Consider the following 19,159-nt stretch of genomic DNA (forward strand, 5'->3'; position numbering starts at 1 on the left):
AGTGGCATTCTGTAGCAACTATGATAAAGATCTGTAAGGTATACAAATTTTATTGAAAATTTTTTTTTAACTTTTATTCTTCTTAGAAATATGTTTAAGAGGTCTGTCCAGTCAAGTTTGTGTTTGTGTTAGTTAGACGGGCTGATAAGTGCGACACCCTTTGCTTCTAGCGCGGTATTGCCTCGGAACTGGCATGCAGTCTTGTGCATAGGACAGTTATGTGATTTGATTGGTAACCAAAACATTTTATGTTAGAGAAATAAAGATAAAGGTGTAATGCAAGTATCTTGAGTGCTTTCAAGAATCTCTGCTAGGAGTTTCATGCCTAATATAATTATTCTGGAAATAAAAGGTTTGTAGTCATTTTCACTCTTATAAAAATAATTTTAAAACAAAATTTGAAAACAGACCTACTGCTCTGCCCTCAGCATATTCTTAAATGCTTTTCGTAAACAAACACCACTCTGATATATTGAGCAGTTTTCGTATCTCGCAGCATCTTAACCCCGAGACGCTGCAGGGCCCCTTGAAGTATTTTTTGTTTGCGAGAGTGCGAACGTTTCCATGTACGTGCTGTGATCACACGGTTTGTGGACGCTAGGTTTCCTGGAGAAGAACCGCGACACCTTCAGCGCGGACCTACTCCAGCTCATCCACATCTCCAACAACCGGTTCCTGCAGACGCTGTTCGCGGACGACATCGCCATGGGCTCGGAGACGCGCAAGAGGACGCCCACGCTCTCCACGCAGTTCAAGAAGTCGCTCGACTCCCTCATGAGGACGCTCAGCAGCTGCCAGCCGTTCTTCATCCGCTGCATCAAGCCCAACGAGTACAAGAAGCCCATGGTACGTCTACGAGGCACTGTTGTTTTGTTCTGTTGTAATTTGCAGGCCAGAATAAATCAAAAACTTTTGGAGTACCACATCTATTGTGCTCACTCACGTGAGCTACAAATAATAATACGCATAAAAAAATGCTGGTGGAGCACAAACAAAAAATACTAAAACAACATTAAAAACCAAATGAAGTATGTTCTCAATCGTAGCATTCCCACAAGAACATACTTCAGCTTGAGTTAAGTCAGCTGCGAGAGTCTCATTCCCTTAATGCAAAAGCGGTGCTTGGTAATGGACACACTCTTGGTAAGTGCAAAAGTTCTCATGTTGGATGTTGGTTAAACATTGATCTTAATCACTTAACAAAAAAAAAATAGATAGTAATACTGTCCGAATTAAGTCTTGTTCTCACACTACATGTTAGTTATTTAGTTTGCTTATCATAACATATTAAATACATTCTTGTAAGTTTACAATGATAGCTCCCTTCCATTTGGATTTTATGTTTTGTCACATCTTTTACCACTACATTTTTTTTAAGTGTTATATAATAGTGGTAAAAAGTCACGTGAGAAATCTTAATTTCTGGAAGACATAATACTATGCTAGTTCTGACATTAAAAGAGTCAGAACTAAAAAATTAACTCAAGTTTAGAAAAATGTGTTAGCCTTCATCAGGAGTGGAGTACTATTTTGAGTCTTATTTTTCTCACCATCAGTTATTTATCCACCCTTAATCTATAATAGATACTTTGATTATTTTTTTTACTATTTGATGCAAATTAGCAAAAGTGTTAACTATGTATCTTATTTTCCAGTTGTTTGACAGAGGGTTATGCTGTCGCCAGTTACGATATTCTGGCATGATGGAGACAATTCGAATAAGAAGAGCAGGGTATCCAATCAGGCATAGCTTTACAGAGTTTGTTGAGCGCTACAGATTCCTCATTTCTGGTGTCCCACCATCTCACAAGGTAATTGGTTGTTGAGTGTGTGTGTGTGTGTGTGTGTGTGTGTGTGTGTGTGTGTGTGTTTGTCTTTGTTGTTAAACCTAACTACTTTTGTGAGCTTGATAAAAAAAGCATGTGTAACTAACTACCTTTTTTTAAGTTACTATATCTGCAGTTTTCCTGTGATATGTGTCAAATATATTATTATTAGAAAGCAATTAAAATATTCATTTCAATAAAATAGATTTATTAAAAAGATTTTACAATATCTTTCAACTAGTTTACTATTACTAAGTTTTGTTTTTTGTCATAATACAAAATTAAGTCCTCCACATCGAGCTAGCTGTGTGTGAATGGTTATTTATATAGTATTTCAGAGCAAGACAGAGCTACCATAATTCAGGTAACAAGTACTTTATTGCTAAAAGTTATATCTCTTAGTATATTTTTAAGGCCTCGGGGGTCAAGTGGTCAGGTAAATCTACGCCCTTCAAGACAATCTGGGTTCAGTTCCTGGAAAGATCAAACCTTGAATTTTTAACAAGTGAGAAACATGGTGTGTGTTTCCTTGGGCAGGTGGGCTTTCTCTGAGTGCTTCCATTTCCTCCAACCACTCATTTTTCAATGCTCCATTATCATCTAAATAACTAGTCACCCATCTGTCTAAAGACCTCACAAAGTTTTTGAGGGCATGGATATTTTATTTATTGATGAAGAATTGCATCCTTATACGTTTAGAAGTTTTAACATTGTGGTGCACATTTTCGCAGACTGACTGTCGGATGGCGACTGCGAAGATTTGCCACTCGGTGCTGGGTCTGTCAGATTACCAACTGGGGCACACCAAGGTGTTTTTGAAAGATGCGCACGATCTGTTCTTGGAGCAGGAGAGGGACAGGGTGCTCACAAGGAAGATCCTCATACTGCAACGCTCCATCCGAGGATGGGTGTACAGAAGGAGGTGACTAGTGTCATGAGTACATGTAGTTCATTCACACTTACCTGAAATACAACCAACCATTGATGAAAAAAAGTGTTGGCTGATTTAAACCAAGTTTTTTTTATAATAAAAAACATTTTATTGTATTTTTAAATATAATATCTCTAATATCTCTAATTCCACTCTAATAACAACAAACATTTGCTCATTTATATTTTTTGTAATTTACAGGAACAAAAAAATATATACGTATACTACAAGGATCTTATCATTTAAATTATCTGAATAAGTTGTAAATTATACCCAGCTTAATACTTCTCTAAAATTAAAAACATTAAATAGTTTTAATTCCTATTCTGTGGGAAATCCCCTACTTTACTGTATATCCCCTTTCTGTGGGAAATGCCCATTATATGGAGAATCCTCTTCCTGAGGAGAAATACCCTTTCCATGGTTAAGTCCCAGTCAGATGTACAGATCTGCTGGACTTCAGTTCTTTGGTGTTATAACTTTTCTAGTTCAACATGAGTGGCAGAAAGCGGGATGTTGTATGGCTTTCATTTGAACATGCTGAGAACCAAAATGACTAAAGTAATAAAAAAAAGCTGGTTTAAACAAAAAAAATAACCAAGTTGTTTGTTTTTAAAAATAAACTGTTTCTTATATATGTATAAAAAAAATTATTATTTATAAAATTTCCAACCCTGGTTAATTGCCAGGTTCACACTCAGTTACAATGACAGTAGTTAAGGGAAACTTGTTGTCAACTTACCATGCTATAAAAAGTACTAAGTACAAATGGCCACAGAAATATTTTCCTTTTAGTTTTCTTCCTTGCTCTCAACACTTGCATACAAGTCGCTAGGATCACTGTAGTGTTATTTAAAAATCTAGCAGAAGGATACTTAAGGGCGCCGTCTGGACGATGGAAGGAAGCCACTGTAAACATTTACCTCTATATCTCTCCTTTAGAAAGAACTTGAGATTTTCAATTTTTGTTTGGGCAGGAAAGGAGTAAAAAGAACATTCGACGTCGGTCTGGTGGATTTAAGTTGTTTCATACCCACCTTAACACTTTTGCGACCCCGCCAATATCACGAAAATGGCTCTTTTCAACCAATTTCTTTGTGCAGTAAAAATCGTCAGAATTTAAGGAACTCACCAGTCAGACGCGCCCTAGACCTTCTTGCATTGATTCCTACATTTAAACAGGCATGTCACCGCGGAAAATCTTCTGAGGCACTAATAAATGTAAACGTATGCACGGGCGAAACTGCTAGCCACCTCGTGGCGCCCTCTGTAGCTGTACCGGCAGCCGGCTGCTATCTCTTCCGCCGCGGAGGCGAGGCCGTAGACGAGGTGGTGGGGGGGGGGGGGGGGGGGGGGGACTTGCCTGCTCAGGGCGATAGTGGCCCTTCTCCTACTCTTCCCCCTGTTGGAGGAATAACTGAACAAGAACGTGTAAAGGAATTACGGAGTGATATTCACAATCGACCATTTCATGTATTCGGGGACCATTCAAAGTGCAGTGAACGAGAATACTATTGTGATGTTTCTAGAAGCACAGAAGAGAATATAGTTCCAAGTATGAAAAGTATGGGCATGTGGGATAAAATAATGTCAGCAAATAATCTGGTAGTCCATCATGCAGAAAGTCTCTTGAAAAACATGACTACAAATAGAGCTGAGTCTTTTAATAATACAGTTGCAAAGTAAAAGAGTCAAATTTTCTCTCCGTGGTGGATACCTTACCAGAAGTGAACTTTCCGTGATTTCGTGCAATGCAGATGGTAACGAACAAGCCGAAATTCACAAAAAATTCACAAATCACAGTCCTGGTGAATATTCAAAAAAATATTTAAAAGCAAAAAAAAATTCTGCTGAAAAAAGAAAAGAGGCGCTTGGAAAATCCCACAAAGAAGACTAAAAAGAAAATTAACTTTTCAGAAGACTCACATTATGGCAATGCTTCTCAGATACCAGATATGAATCCTGAAGAATACGAAAAGAAAAAAGAAGAATTTTTGAGAGCACTGCAGTGTGACAGCAAAAAAATTCAGGATATCCAGTCATCAAACACTGGACAAAGGCACTGTATCTTGTGGAAATGTGAAAGAGCAAAGTGTCTGACGACTTCAAATTTCGGAAAAATATGTGAATGAGAGAAACAACACCGCGCTCTAAAACATTTCAATCTATTATATATTCAACCTTCTCTGGAAACAAAGCAACTAAATATGGAATTGAGAACGAACCTCATGCAGTCACTCAGCTGGAACAGGAACTGGTCTTAGTCATAATTCCTTCAGGACTTTTCATTGATGAAAATATAAAATTTCTAGCAGCATCGCCTGATGGGCTCATTGGTAGTGATGACATCATTGAAATCAAATACCCTGCAACTGCCAAGACTATGCTTCTTGAAACGGCAATTCTGGAGAGAAAAAATTAATTTTTGTGAACTGAAGGATGGAAAAATGCATCTCAAGATCGGTCAAATGTACATGTACCAAATTCAGGGACAACTCCATATTACAGGTCGCCAATTCTGCCTTTTTGTCGTTTGGACTCCAAAAGGAATGCTTTTTCAGAAAATCACAAAAGATGACCATTTCTGGAAACGTTTAATGGAATATAAACTTATACAGTTCTACATGAATTCATTACTGCCAGAGATGGTGGACCCAAGATACACCCACAATCTTCCCATAAGAGAGAACCTAAGTAAATAATAGCTAGCAATTTTGTTCAGTATCGTCTGTGGACTATGTAAGAAGAACAATATTAAAAATTATATTATAAGTATATTTATAAATAACACACACACACACATATGTGTGTGTGTGTTTGTATATATATATATATATAAAGAAGGAAACAAAAACAATATGTAATTTCTTTCCATAACGGTGACAGTGAGTTAACACATTCATAAGCAGAGGGATTGTAATGGGTTGAAAGGATTTATGATATTTACAAATACGTTTTTGAAGATGTTATCAAGCTGGCTGCTCAATCTTACATTTTATTTGTCAGAACCACACTAACGTGTCATGATGTAGTCCTTCAATGAAGATATTTAGAAAACACTGCGGTTTAATTTCAAATTAAATATGTATTGGGTTTTACAATGTACTTTTTATAGGACTAGTATTTATACAGGTAATACGCCAAGTGTCATTTTGATTGGGAAATGGTGTTTAACAAGAAAACCAGTTTAAATGTGCTCGTGCAAATGTGTGTGGTGAGTTTGAGAAAACTGAATGCAGAAAGTGATTTCAAACAGAACATGTACTTAAAATTGGTATCTGCATAAATAAGAAAGTAAAGGTGTGGACATTGTTGGAAAAAAATGTTTATTTTTGGACTGTATGTAAATACATTCAAAAATTTAATTAATCTTTAACACAGTTCTATATTTAAAAACAATTTTATTTTGTGGGTTATCTCTATGCATTATTTTATTCTTCTGTTTTGTTTGGTTTGTGGATTCTTAGGTATATTTCGAAGAAAGACTACCTATTGTTATTGAAGCCGTTTCCAAAGTGCGACTGCAGGAAAATTTTAAGATACTTTTCGTTTAATGTTTTATAGATACCGAAGCCATCGTGAAATCAAACGTTTGTGTGTATATACATATATAATTTATGGACACGATACTGCCTTAATTGTGCACAAATCATTTCCAAACTGATAAATAAAATATAGTAATAAAATTTTGGTCGATTTCTTTATTGAGCATAATCCCACCAAAGGGGTAAAATGGGGAAGGTTTTGATTAACTAAACAATCACTTTAAATTCCATAGTATGACAAATATTGCATAGTTTGAACGTATTATAACTCGTAGGAGTGATACCAAAAACCTTTGAATACATCTTTTGATACGACCAACCATAAATGCAAGGGTCGGAAAAAACATGAGTTTGAGGACAGAAAAGTTCGTAACTTCCTTAGTAGACACATCATCAAATCTGTTAGTATTGTTTGTAAATGTTATAATTTTTAACACAATTTTTTGTCTGAAACAATTTTTGATAAGCCAAACTATTGCTCAAGGGGTAGTAAATAGCAAGGGTGGAAATATAAAAAAACTCAATTCCCATACCATGTACAATATTAAATACGTTCTTATTTATGGTAAAACCCTTAAAAAATGAATTATATAACAATTAATGTTAAATGTATATTTTTATTTTTTATCTAAAACTGGTCCAAAACAATTTTTGATTAGACCGCAAGAAGTTGAAAAAAAATGTCATGTGGAGATAAAAAGAACTAAACAAAACTTCCGTACCATGTACCTACATTATCATAGTCAATCATATTTTTATTTAACTTTCTATATATTGTCAAGATCGTTTATATGAAGTAAAATATTATGTAACCAGCCATTACTGCAAGCCGGTGGAATAAAAATGGTTAAAAGACAAAAAAAATCAGAACTTTTTAGTTGATATACTATCAAAAATGAAATAATTTATTGCAAAATTCCTAAACATTATCCAAAACCTTTGGCTGAAACAATTGTTGATACGACGAACTATTTACAGTTATAATAGAGGTTGAAAAAAGTTTTATAGTTCCTATAAAATATGTTGAAATTTATTTTTTACTATATTCATATTATCATAAACAATGATCCAGAGCAAATTTTTTTGTGACCACTAATAGTGCAAGGTATGAAAAGTAGTGTTAGAAGGTAATAAATGCATAGGCGTAATATGAAATACATTCTATGTTATTCAGCCCTGGATGAATTGAACTAAATCTTTTAAAATAGTTTTGGGTCATGGAATAAGACAGTGTTCATTCGATCAATTTTGAATATTGTAGAACGTACAGGATGCTTAAAAAGTTTCAGAAGTTTATAGAAGTTTTTTGAACATTTCATGAAGCGATAGGTACTTCGAAATCTACCTAAACCTGTAGTCTGTGCCGAGAGGGATGGATTTCGTTTACTCAATTTGTCATACTGGAAAAACTGTGTAGTGCAGTGCTTATGAAGAAAGTTGAAAGACAAAAATTTATTTTGCAGCTGCCTTGAAGAAAATATTTTTTTGCTGTAAAGTATATTTTTATTTTGTTGCTTGAAGATTTAATATTATTGAATAAATATTTTTCTTTAATGATTTAGATTCTTTTCATTTGTTATCAAACTTTTTTAAAACTTATCTACTTTTTATTTCATACCAAACATTCTTAAACTTAACAAAAAAAATTCCATAATCAAAACTCAAAATGTAACAGCCGTTAGTAAAAATGTGTGCCTTTTAAATTATTTGTATTTAAAATATCCCTACTACTGATTTTAGTCTGGAAATTTGCCTGTTTTCCTACGTATTTTTGACACCCTTGTGAATGAATAAAACTGCCCGCGCCCTTGGTGCAGAAATGATGTTAATTTAGTAACCGATCAAAATTATAAAAATATATAGATAAAAATTAAGAAAAAGTTCAAAAGTTAAACATTTTTGGAATTAAATATATGTAAATTAAAATGCTCATTCACAGCGTGACTGTACTGGTGGCACCATAGAGGTTTTCAAGTAGTTTTGCGAATAACCGGAAAAACATCACATTGTAATCAACCATCAATGTAAAGTAGTGTCCAGACATGTATTTCTAAGTCAGTAATTCAGACAGAATTATTTTTTACGTATGCAGTCACATTTGTCTGTGAGCAGGGGCACAACAACAGGGGGGGGGGAACGGTATTTTGCCCCCCCTCTGAAACCTTGAAGTGGGGGCAAACGGGGGGCAAAGAAAGTGCTGTGTAATCAATTTTTTGATAGTAAAACTGCTTAAATAGCACAATTTTCCACCTTGAAATACAAATTTTCCTGGGGAGGACCCCCGAACCCCCCGCTTCAATAGGGGGGATTGATGATTCTTTATAAAAAGGTATATTGCCCCCCCCCCCCCATCCCCCTTTGGAAATTTAGTTGTTGCGCCCCTGTGTGTGACATATACACAATAACTTAGTGTTAACACGTTACTATCAACCAAAAAATAAGTATTTTGCTATATCGCTACACTAAACATATATGCAATTGGCTTGCCGGCTACGGTAAACTAAAGAACGCAGAGTGATTCAGACACTTGGCGAGGCGGCAGGGTGGCTCTTATCTGGCCAGCAGTGTCGGCGTGGGGAGGAGGGTGGGTACTAGTGGGGTGGGGCAGTGAGAAGGAAGAGATAAGAGTAGTTCCGAATGTCGCCACTCAGCTCCGAGCAAGAATGACATGCTATGTACGCGGTCACGCGTTTACTCTCTAGCCAGACGGCGCCCTTAAGATATATCGAAAGTATTCCGTTCAAACACAAAACAGATGTACCTTGATTTGTTGTAATTTTTTTCAATGGAAGCACTGTTTATGTAGAAAAGTGTGTAAGTTAGCATTATTCACTCAGACAATGTAATACTCCCAACTGACCATTACAAAGCCAGATCCTTCATAACAATATTGCTGATTGAGGGATTAGTCAATCAAATTACCATAAAAACTTTAGTATGTAGTACAAAATAAATATAATTAGAGAATTTTTTTTTTTTAAATTATTACTCTAATGTTGTGAACACAAGTATTTGACAACACTCACTTATGATGTGTCAAGTTGTCAAAAAATATTATTTAGGGTTGGGCCAATCAAATCCTCAAATACTATCAAATCCTTAGTATTAAAAATATCCAATATTTGAGGGAAAATATTTGAAGAAAAATATTAGAGGAAATAAAGTAAATTAACAACTTCACACAACCTCTAAAGTTTACTAGGTAAAATATTTTTATCATACCAATCCTGTTACCATTCCTCAATGTATTGTACTTTTAACGTGTAATTATATTAATAAAACTATGATATGTATTGATTCTGGAAATTTCATTTGTGAACTATTAATTTAAAGAGTAGAATGTTTCAACACCATGGTCAATATTTTTCATTTATTATACATTATTTTGTTTTTTACAATTGACACCTAGATTCTGATTCGAGGGGTATATTCAAAGTACTCTGTGGGATTCAAATTCTAGATTCAAATTAGGAAAATTGGGGAATTGACCCATCTTAAATATTGATATTTTCTAATTGAAAGAACATGTGTTTATTAGTTTGTTTATTGCTATCCAGATTCGTCCGAATGAAGGCAGCTGCAATAACAATCCAGAAATACTGGAAGGGCTACGCCCAACGGAAGCGGTATCAGAAGATGAGGGTGGGATACATGCGTCTTCAGGCGCTCATTAGAGCTCGGGTCCTGTCGCACCGCTTCAGGCATCTCCGAGGCCACATTGTGGGACTTCAGGTGTGATGCTTCGCTACAGTATTACATTAAACACTTCATACTTTAATCTTTTGTAATTATGATTAATATTTTTTATCCGTGTTGTCTTTTTATATAACAGGTTTTTATTATGCAAAAGTTCTTGTTTGTTTCTGCCTAACATAGTTATTAAAATTTATATGTGTTGAAATTTCTTTGGTTCTTTACTTTATTAATCAGTGAATTAATTTTAATTTTGTGAAATGACTTTTTTAAGCAGTTTTTAAATTAAAAATTTCTTATTATTTCAGGCTCGTTCTCGTGGTTACCTTGTGCGTAGAATGTACAGACAAAAAATGTGGGCAATTGTCAAGATTCAGACCCACGTACGGCGCATGATTGCTCAGAGACGTTACAAGAAGATCAAGGTATGTTTCCTAGAATTTTTGCAAGAGTGATTAAATGAAAATATTTACAGAATACTAAATGTTTAGTGAAATTAAAATAATGTGTAGAGCTGTACCGATTCACAAACTTTTGCTGATACTTTGATACGCTGAAACAACTATTGCTGATTCGCCGATTCCAAACCAATACATTAGTTAATTTAAAAATGTCTCTGTCACAATATTACAAACATTTATTTGCAGTTCAAGCCCGTTGGTTTTTTCCGTAGTTTGTATTGTTAGCTATGCTCTAAATAAAGCAAGTTTTTGTTCGTATCTAACGTTACCATGCTGGTGATATATTTATTTATTTATGATGTATTAGATTCAAGAACGTTTAAGTTGTAGGATGTTTAAATTTTATATGTACAACTGGCACATGTAGCTAAGAAATGATGTTCATAATATATAATAGTACAAAAAGTGAAAAGGGTACTGGCTGATTTTTAGGTTATGACAGGCACTTTCATTTTTCAATAATATCAGCCAAAAATTAACAAGTGGATCGTGAATAAGCAGAAACGCCACTTTAACTAAATGTCAGCAAAATTGACTTCTGCCGATTTGTATCAACACAGCTCTAATAATGTGCTCGATGGTGAGACATTGTTTTAAAGATTATTGAACCAGTTAATTTTTTTATAATTTAATTTTTCGTAGTTTAAAACATGCTTCTAAATATGTTTACCTTTAAATTAGTAAATTCTTATTTTTTTAATGATATATTTTAGTTTACAGTAGGTAACATTGTGTGATGAATTACAAAACAAAATAAATTTTGAAAGGTGAAAGTCAAATGTTTGGGAACATCTACAGTTCTGTTCATTGTGTTTATGTAGTTCTACATACAATCCATTTTTCTGTGGGAGCAAAAAGTGAATAGTAAAATGTAAGTAATTGAAGTATTCTCACACAAATCCCTTAAAATTTGAAAATTACATATAATTTTTTTTTCTTTTGAAGTTCTAGTTTGCCTCTAGCATTAAAATCATAATTTTTTTTCAAACAATAGTAGTTATTTTATTTTAATAGGTTATTTTAATTTTATTTTTAATTTATTTTATTTTAATAGGTAAACTTTTTTCTATTCAAATGAGCTCTGAGAGTGTGTATATACTAGGTACTTGCTCTGCATATCAACAAAAGGAAGCATAAACACCAGGTGGCCGATAAAATTAAGTGAGCGGTGAGCGTAGCACCCATATTCAGGAGTGTCTCATTAGATGATTAAAGCCTTTTATTTATTCAAACAATTATTAATTTTTTACATTGCCTGATAAAGTACTAATAAATTTTTTGTACTCGTTAAATGTGGGACAAGGGTTGACTGTAACTTATTAATTTTTGATTGTGTCTTCCAATTAAAAAAAAATAGGTTTTAAAACTAGCATGATACATTATTGTTACCTATTATTATTATTGTTGTCATTTTTGGAAATTTGTTACTAGAACTATTAAAAAAAAAAAAATTTTGCAGTTATTATATTTTCAAACTGTTGGTAAACTTTAACTTCTACACATCAAAATATTTATTTCAAAGCGAATTTCATCTTTGCTTTCAGTATGATTACCGGCACCACATCGAAGCATTGCGACTGAGAAAGAAAGAAGAAAAAGAGTTGAAAGATGCTGGAAACAAACGTGCCAAAGAAATTGCAGAACATAATTACAGGGTATGTAAAACAATTCCACACTATTTTTTTAGTAGTATGCTGCTTATTTGTAAAGCAAATAGGTGAGAGAAATCTCTGTTGATAACTTACATACATACTTGCATTTTGCTTTTATATTGAACTGACTTACTAACCTGTTTAATAACAAGCGCATAGATACTTGCATTTTGCTTTTATATTGAACTGACTTACTAACCTGTTTAATAACAAGCGCTGTGTCATCAGTTGTTTGGCATTTTGGATTTATATATTGATTACAGTACTTAAAGGAACTCAATGCTTTGAATCTAGGCTTGTTCAAATTTCTTGCTATAATTTTAATTTTGAATTATTAATCCAAAAAATTTGAATGCAAGCATAAATAAATTTTCCGCTATACGACCACGAATAATGATTTCATCAAGCATCCAAAACTAGATCCGGTGGTTTATCGAGCCATAAAATGAAATAATGAATCTGTAATACAATTGTGGATAATATTTTGAAAGTCTAAGCTGGCGTAAATTAATTCCCATAAATGCAGAAAGGGCTATTAAAAAATCAGAATACTTCACTTTAATTTTAAGTGTGAGCTCTGCCATACTTTGTTTTAAGATGCACTTTCTAATATGTTAAGTAGATATGTGTCAAAATCAACAAATATATTAGCAACGTGCTTGGGGTGGAATAATTGGTGAAAGAGGTTAATGCATGGGCAGATCCAGACATTAGTTATTGCTAGGGACAAGATTTTATGGTTTTATTTTTAATTCAAATTTGTTTTTAAATCTAGAGATTTAAGTGTTATTATTTTTATTTTTAGAAATGTTTATTCAAATATGATATATTATTCGACGAATATATGACTAAAATATTTAGTATTAATATTTATTTCATCACCAAAGTGGTCTCATCTTGACTGGCACATGATGCACATAAAAAAATTAAATAAGCATGTCCACAACAGAAATACTCATATATGTGTGTGTGTTTGTGTGTGTGTATTGTGGATCAATTTTTCTTGGACTCCTGTGTGAAGTGTGTTAAAAGAGTTTACTGTATGTTAAAAATCAATTTGAAAGAATGTTCGACATTGGTGGACATCGTAATGGAAAAAGCAGTGTCGGTAGAAGCGTGAACGCTGCCGCAGGAGCGCATGCTGGAGCTGGAGCGCAAGGAGATAGAGCTGGAGCTGGAGGAGCGGCGGCGCATGGAGATCAAGAAGAACCTCATCAACGACGCGGCCAAGAAGCAGGACGAGCCCGTGGACGACAGCAAGCTGGTGGAGGCCATGTTCGACTTCCTGCCCGACTCGAGCAGCGAGGCCCCGGCCGCGGCCAGGGAGACCTCGGTGTTCATGGTGAGCGCGGCTCTCCGTTGCCTTCTGCTCATTTAGTTATGATATGTAGATTTGCTTCAGTTCAAAAGTCATAACAAAAGTGTGTCTTAGAATTGAGTAAATTAAAAAAAGAAATATTGATAAAGATGTAGTTTGTAATATACATTCTATTTTTACAGCACAAAGAGTCAAAAAAAAAAAAATAGTGTATTAAAATAGAGATAATTTGTATACATCTTGTAACACCCTTATAACCAAACTTTTTGTTAGTTTTCACATTTTTTTTAAATTTATTTCCACAGATTTATGTTAGTCATGTCTTTTCCAAGCCTAACTGAAAAATTTCTTGGTGAAACACAATTTACATTTTAGCAAACCTTTTATGCACTTTGTTTCACTCCATATGTTCTGTTTGTTTAACACAATATTTAAAAAATAAATGAGGGTCCCATTATTTTGCTAGCTATTAGGCTTTAGTCACATGGCATTATTGCTTTTGGTTTCTGTAAATTGATTAAAATAAGTAACATTATGTTATCTGAAACATGTACTTTTTCACATTGTCAAAATAATGTTAGCCACCTGACTGATGATTGATTAAAATTCTTGTTGAAGGATCTGCCAGTTTCTAAAGACCAGCATGAAATCATCAGTCCGATGATGCTAGCGCCCGAGGATGAAGAAGATTTGTCCGAGTTCAAGTTCCAGAAGTTTGCTGCCACATACTTCCAGGGCAACATCACCCACCAGTATTCCAGGAAGCCTCTGAAACATCCGTTACTGCCACTACACACACAAGGAGACCAGCTGGTTAGTGGTGATATTTTGAAGCTTACTCAGCATTTTCAAATTGGGAGTATGCTGAATATAACACTTTGCACAAGTATGGATGAGCACTATTTAGTATCTTTAATCGTATGTAGTTTACTTTTTGCCAAAAGTACATAGTTTGTAGCTGTTTATAATACTTCATAAGAATTTGTTTTTATTCTTATTTTGTTATCAAAATCAAATATTTCATACCTACTTCTTGTACATCATGTATGAATACTAGAGGTGGGACGATACCTAGGGACCCCAGAAAATGGTAAATAAAACTGGCTCATTTCGGTGTAAAAAAATGACAAAAGCGGTGCAAAAAATTGGTGTAAAAATAAGCAAGCGGTGCAAAAAATCGGTGTAAAAATAAGCAATCGGTAGAGACCACAAAAAATGGTGAAAAATTATGCCATGGCGGTGTAAAAAAAACTAGGGATGGGAAAGTCGATCCGTCGATTCTTCGATACCCCGATTTTTTGATACATAATCGATAATCGAGGATCGGCGAAAATCACCGATTATTAAAATTCTGCAGGATGTAGACGTAAAGTGCTGCCTAGCAGCGGTTCATCGCTGTCGTTGCAGTAATTTTAGTCAGTTTTACAACTAAATAAATAACCATAAACGATATAATAAATAATAAATGAAATATAACATAGCTTACCACAGCTCAGTTGCCACAATCCCGTAAGCGGGAACGGAGGTTGGCGATTTCGTACTGTGCATTTAGGGTTATTTATTTATTAACGCAGTGTTATCGTATAAAGAAATTGTAGCCCAACTTTTACTTGCTGAATACACCCACATTGGTAGCCATGTGCACAAAATTTCAAGATTCTACTGAGAAGTGTGCCACGTTTTCTACGTTTCTAGTATATTTATTCACTTGCGTTGTTGCATATTTATTTTCGTCAATGATTTTTTTTGTTAACCAGCATTTGTCTATACATGAACTTTCACAGGTTTGCCAACTTCCGGTACAGATCTTATTCTCAATTACTTAACGATAAAATGCAAGAATAATGTGGCCATAGCCCGTAACATTTTACGAGTTACGTATTTTCCGTAATTTATTTAATAACAGTAAACATTAAATCACCAGTTAATTACGCAACTTAAACATAAAATTTCAATGGACGTTTTTGAAACACGTTTTCATTCCAGTAAGTTACCAGTACGGCAACTGTAGAAATTTTCTTACATGCTTTTGTTTCCAGTGATGCTTCTTTGTTTGAATGTTGGGTAATGTTAGCGCAATACGAATAGTAAAATAACATTTTTATTTACGTGATGTCTAGTGAAGTGTGGAAATGCTTTGTCATCGACCGACAAAATTCTGGCTACGCAATATGTCAAATCTGTAAATGTACAATCTCACGTGGCGGTAAATCTAAAACTACAACAAACATGAAAAAACATCTCGAAAACAAGCATGGGAGTTACGTTCATGAGACGAAGAAACAAAGGCTACATTCATCGGAATTGAGCGAGATTGAAGAAAATGAAATAGATGATAGTTCAGCACAAAATTGTTCTTCAGAGACAACCTTGCCATTGTCATCAAATTCAGATGTTAGGCCTACTGCTACTGATTCATCGAGAGGCAGCGGTTCAGTGTCCCCGAGGCATGCTGAGAAAGTTGGCCAAACGAATATTTCATCAAGAACACCAAACCAGTATAGGCTAACTCCTAAAAGTCAATACCAGCCTACATTACAATCATTTATTGATAAAACTGCACAATTCAAGTCCACTGATCCTCGTGCAAAATCAATAACTCAGCACATAGGTAGAATGATGTGCTTAGACAATCGTCCTTTTAGCATGGTTGAAGACAGAGGATTCACAGAATTTGTCAAATTCCTTGAGCCTAGGTATGTTTTGCCCAGCAGAAAACATTTTTCAAATACTGTTGTACCACACATGTACCAAGAATGTAGGGAAAATGTGAACAAAAAGTTGGACGAAGCTGAACATGTGAGTCTTACAACAGATATGTGGACTTCAACAGCCAATGACGATTATCTTGGTCTAACTGTGCATTTTGTTGATTCCAATTTTGTCTTGCAACACCTCAACATTGGGGTTATTCCCTTTCCTGAATTATCTCACACAGGGAACAATTTGTGCAATTTTATCACAGAAACACTTGAAGAATGGAAGCTGCAATCTAAAGTTGTTGCCATTGTAAGAGACAATGCCAGGAACATAACTGCTGGCCTAGAATCATCCGAATATGAACATCTGCCATGCCTAGCACATACCCTGCAGCTTGTTGTAAAGGAAGGGCTACTGAACAACAAGAATGTAAATAATCTGATTGCCAACGGTCGTCGCATAGTTGGCCATTTCAAACATTCTTGTAAGGCGACAAAAGAGTTAAAGAAGGCTCAAGCCACGCTGAAAATGAAAAAACATAAACTTATCCAGGATGAACCAACGCGTTGGAATTCATCTCTCCATATGCTACAGCGCTTACTTGAGCAAAAACAGTCTGTTTCTTTAGCATCAGCAACTCTGCAGTTACCTGTGACTTTTTCATCAGCAGAATGGAACCTGATGACAAATGTAGTAAACCTTTTAAGTATTTTCAACCATGCAACATTGGCTGTAAGTACTCAGTGTGTGACAGCCTCAGAAGTCATACCTATAATCAACAGTTCTACTGAAGAGCTAAGGAAACCAGCACCTACTGGATCAGGTGTACAGGGCATCAAAAATGATATGCTTGCTGCCATAACTTTGAAGTATTCTGATGTTGAAGAGAATATGTTGTACGCAGTTGCAACATTACTGGACCCACGATTTAAACACCATGTTTTTGTGCAGGACGGTAATGTCACAAAAGCGAAAGTTTTTTTGATTGAAGAAGCAAGAAAAACTATCTGTTTGAAACAACCTGAAACTGAGGTAAGTTAGGTGCTAATTTCCTTGTAATTCATTAAGTGTATTCTTATTTGTCTACTTCTGCTGTTTTATGTTGACACATTTGTTTGTTCATTTTTAATATTTAATTTTGAAAATTTTGTTGCTTTTCTCTCAGTCTGTGCCGCAAACATCCAGCCAAGCAATGGAAAGCCATGGTATGTGGACATTTTACTCAAACATAATGAAGACTGCCCCAAGTGTAAGCCACATCGCATCAGTTGAAGATGAGATTAATGTTTACTTGGAAGAACCTATTCAAAATTCAAGTACCAACGTTTTCCAGTATTGGAAAGAAAATACCAAGTACCCATGTTTAAAAAAACTGTCAAAGAAATTTCTTTGCATTCCACCTTCAACTGTACATTCCGAGCGATTATTCAGCACTGCAGGACTGATTGTTGATCAGAAACGGAACCGTTTAGATCCTGAACGAGTCAAAATGTTGGTTTTTTTAAATAAGAATTTGTGATCTAATAAGAATTTAGGATCTAATAAGACTTTGTGATCTAATAAGATGCTTTGCCAGTTTTCATTTATTATTTTAAGAACTTTCAATTTTATTTTGTCAAAAGTGTTGTTTTTATGATATTTCACTATGTTGTCATTTATTTCAAAGGTATAAAGATTGAATTTGGTAGTTTCTGGTTTTTTACAATATTTTTAATAATCACAACTTTTTGTGGCTATTTAAAGTTTGATTGATAAATGTTAATGATTGTACATTTAGTAATTAATATACTATTTATTAAATTGTATTCCAATGAAATTGTTAGTATTTTGATGACTTTACGACAATTCACTTTTTATTAGTACTACTGACCTATTACTAAATTACGTATTCTCTTTTCAAAATTACATATTCAACTGGATTAAACATAATCCACATAAAAAATAATGCTTGCCCTACACATTACACATTACAGAATAGTAATTTCAATTTCTTTATTTCAAGTAATGTAAAGTTTTGTTTTATGTGTTAAATTTAATAGTATTTATTTATTATTTTGAAAAATGCTTTTTTAGTGTATTCAATAAGTATGTTTACTGATTCCATTGTAACTTATACTTCAATCCCGAAAATGAGAATCTATAACTTAACCTAATTGATTGGAATCGATAATCGATAAGAATCGATGATCGCAACAAGACTCGATAATCGGTATCGAATCGAAAATTTTGAAAATTTCCCATCCCTAAAAAAAACCTCATAGCGGATAGGCACTTCAAAGTAGCAGACTCTGCCTTACATCGGCCCACTTTGTCTGTCGTTTCATCACACAAGAATACAATCTGTTTGTCTTCTACAGCGTGCCTTACTGCTTCCTTATTTGCCTGGCCAATTTTTGGGACATAAGTTTCTCCAAGAGTGTTGGCTGATGGCAAATCCCCTGCACCTTAAATGTATACATAACTTACAATATACTTATAAATAGGTAGCATTTATAAGGTTATCGCTGAAAATATTAATGGGCTAATTTACTCAAAACAATTCTAAGCCAAGCCAAACCTAACCTAACCTTTTCAAGATTACTGCTGGATTACAGAGTCAAACCATCAATCAATCAGTCAAAAATATCTTGTGGTTTGCTCACCATTTCACAATGCAATCCATCCTATTTATGTGTTTGTTAATCTGAGGTACTTGCATATTTATTTGAAGTAAAGGTAAGTTAGGCCTAAAGGTAAATTAATTGATAATATTGTAGGCCTACATATGCTTATGAACTTTTATTAAAGGGGGAAAACATTTCTAAATAAATAAGGCTAACCTTCAACATGGGTGTTAAACCATTCCCTCATAGCTGGATGATCAGCTTTTTCCAAAGGAATGTTAACCGACAGCATCATATTAACAAAATCAGAAACATATTCTTGTTTTCTGCACTTTCAAGCTTGTTTGCTTTATTCACGCTGTCGCCTATCGAGATTTGTTTAGACACGGTAGAATTTGCTTGACAAAATAATTGTCTTTTCTGTTTTGTT

General features: G+C 34.4%; 2 protein-coding genes and 1 long non-coding RNA gene across 3 annotated transcripts in view; 2 read left to right on the plus strand and 1 right to left on the minus strand.

Annotated features, from left to right (window-relative positions):
- Window positions 1–19,159, plus strand: part of LOC134542154 (myosin-VIIa) — a 250,169-nt gene that overhangs the window by 146,190 nt on the left and 84,820 nt on the right. The window contains exons 13-20 of the mRNA XM_063386174.1: window positions 602–846; window positions 1,656–1,811; window positions 2,558–2,748; window positions 9,860–10,034; window positions 10,304–10,420; window positions 12,001–12,111; window positions 13,241–13,450; window positions 14,045–14,239. Coding sequence (XP_063242244.1) covers window positions 602–846; window positions 1,656–1,811; window positions 2,558–2,748; window positions 9,860–10,034; window positions 10,304–10,420; window positions 12,001–12,111; window positions 13,241–13,450; window positions 14,045–14,239 — 1,400 coding nt within the window. The remainder of the gene's footprint in view (window positions 1–601; window positions 847–1,655; window positions 1,812–2,557; window positions 2,749–9,859; window positions 10,035–10,303; window positions 10,421–12,000; window positions 12,112–13,240; window positions 13,451–14,044; window positions 14,240–19,159) is intronic.
- LOC134542223 (uncharacterized) lies at window positions 13,790–15,004 on the minus strand. Its single transcript, XR_010076762.1, has 2 exons — window positions 14,913–15,004; window positions 13,790–14,194 (listed from the first exon to the last, which is right to left on the minus strand). It is a non-coding gene; the product is annotated as an uncharacterized LOC134542223 (long non-coding RNA).
- Window positions 15,539–17,645, plus strand: LOC134542186 (zinc finger BED domain-containing protein 4-like). Its single transcript, XM_063386245.1, has 2 exons — window positions 15,539–17,158; window positions 17,292–17,645. Exons 1-2 carry the CDS (start codon window positions 15,539–15,541, stop codon window positions 17,643–17,645), a joined length of 1,974 nt encoding a protein of 657 aa, XP_063242315.1.

The sequence above is a fragment of the Bacillus rossius genome, chromosome 1 (genome assembly GCF_032445375.1).
Source record: "Bacillus rossius redtenbacheri isolate Brsri chromosome 1, Brsri_v3, whole genome shotgun sequence".
Taxonomy (NCBI): Eukaryota; Metazoa; Arthropoda; class Insecta; order Phasmatodea; family Bacillidae; genus Bacillus; species Bacillus rossius.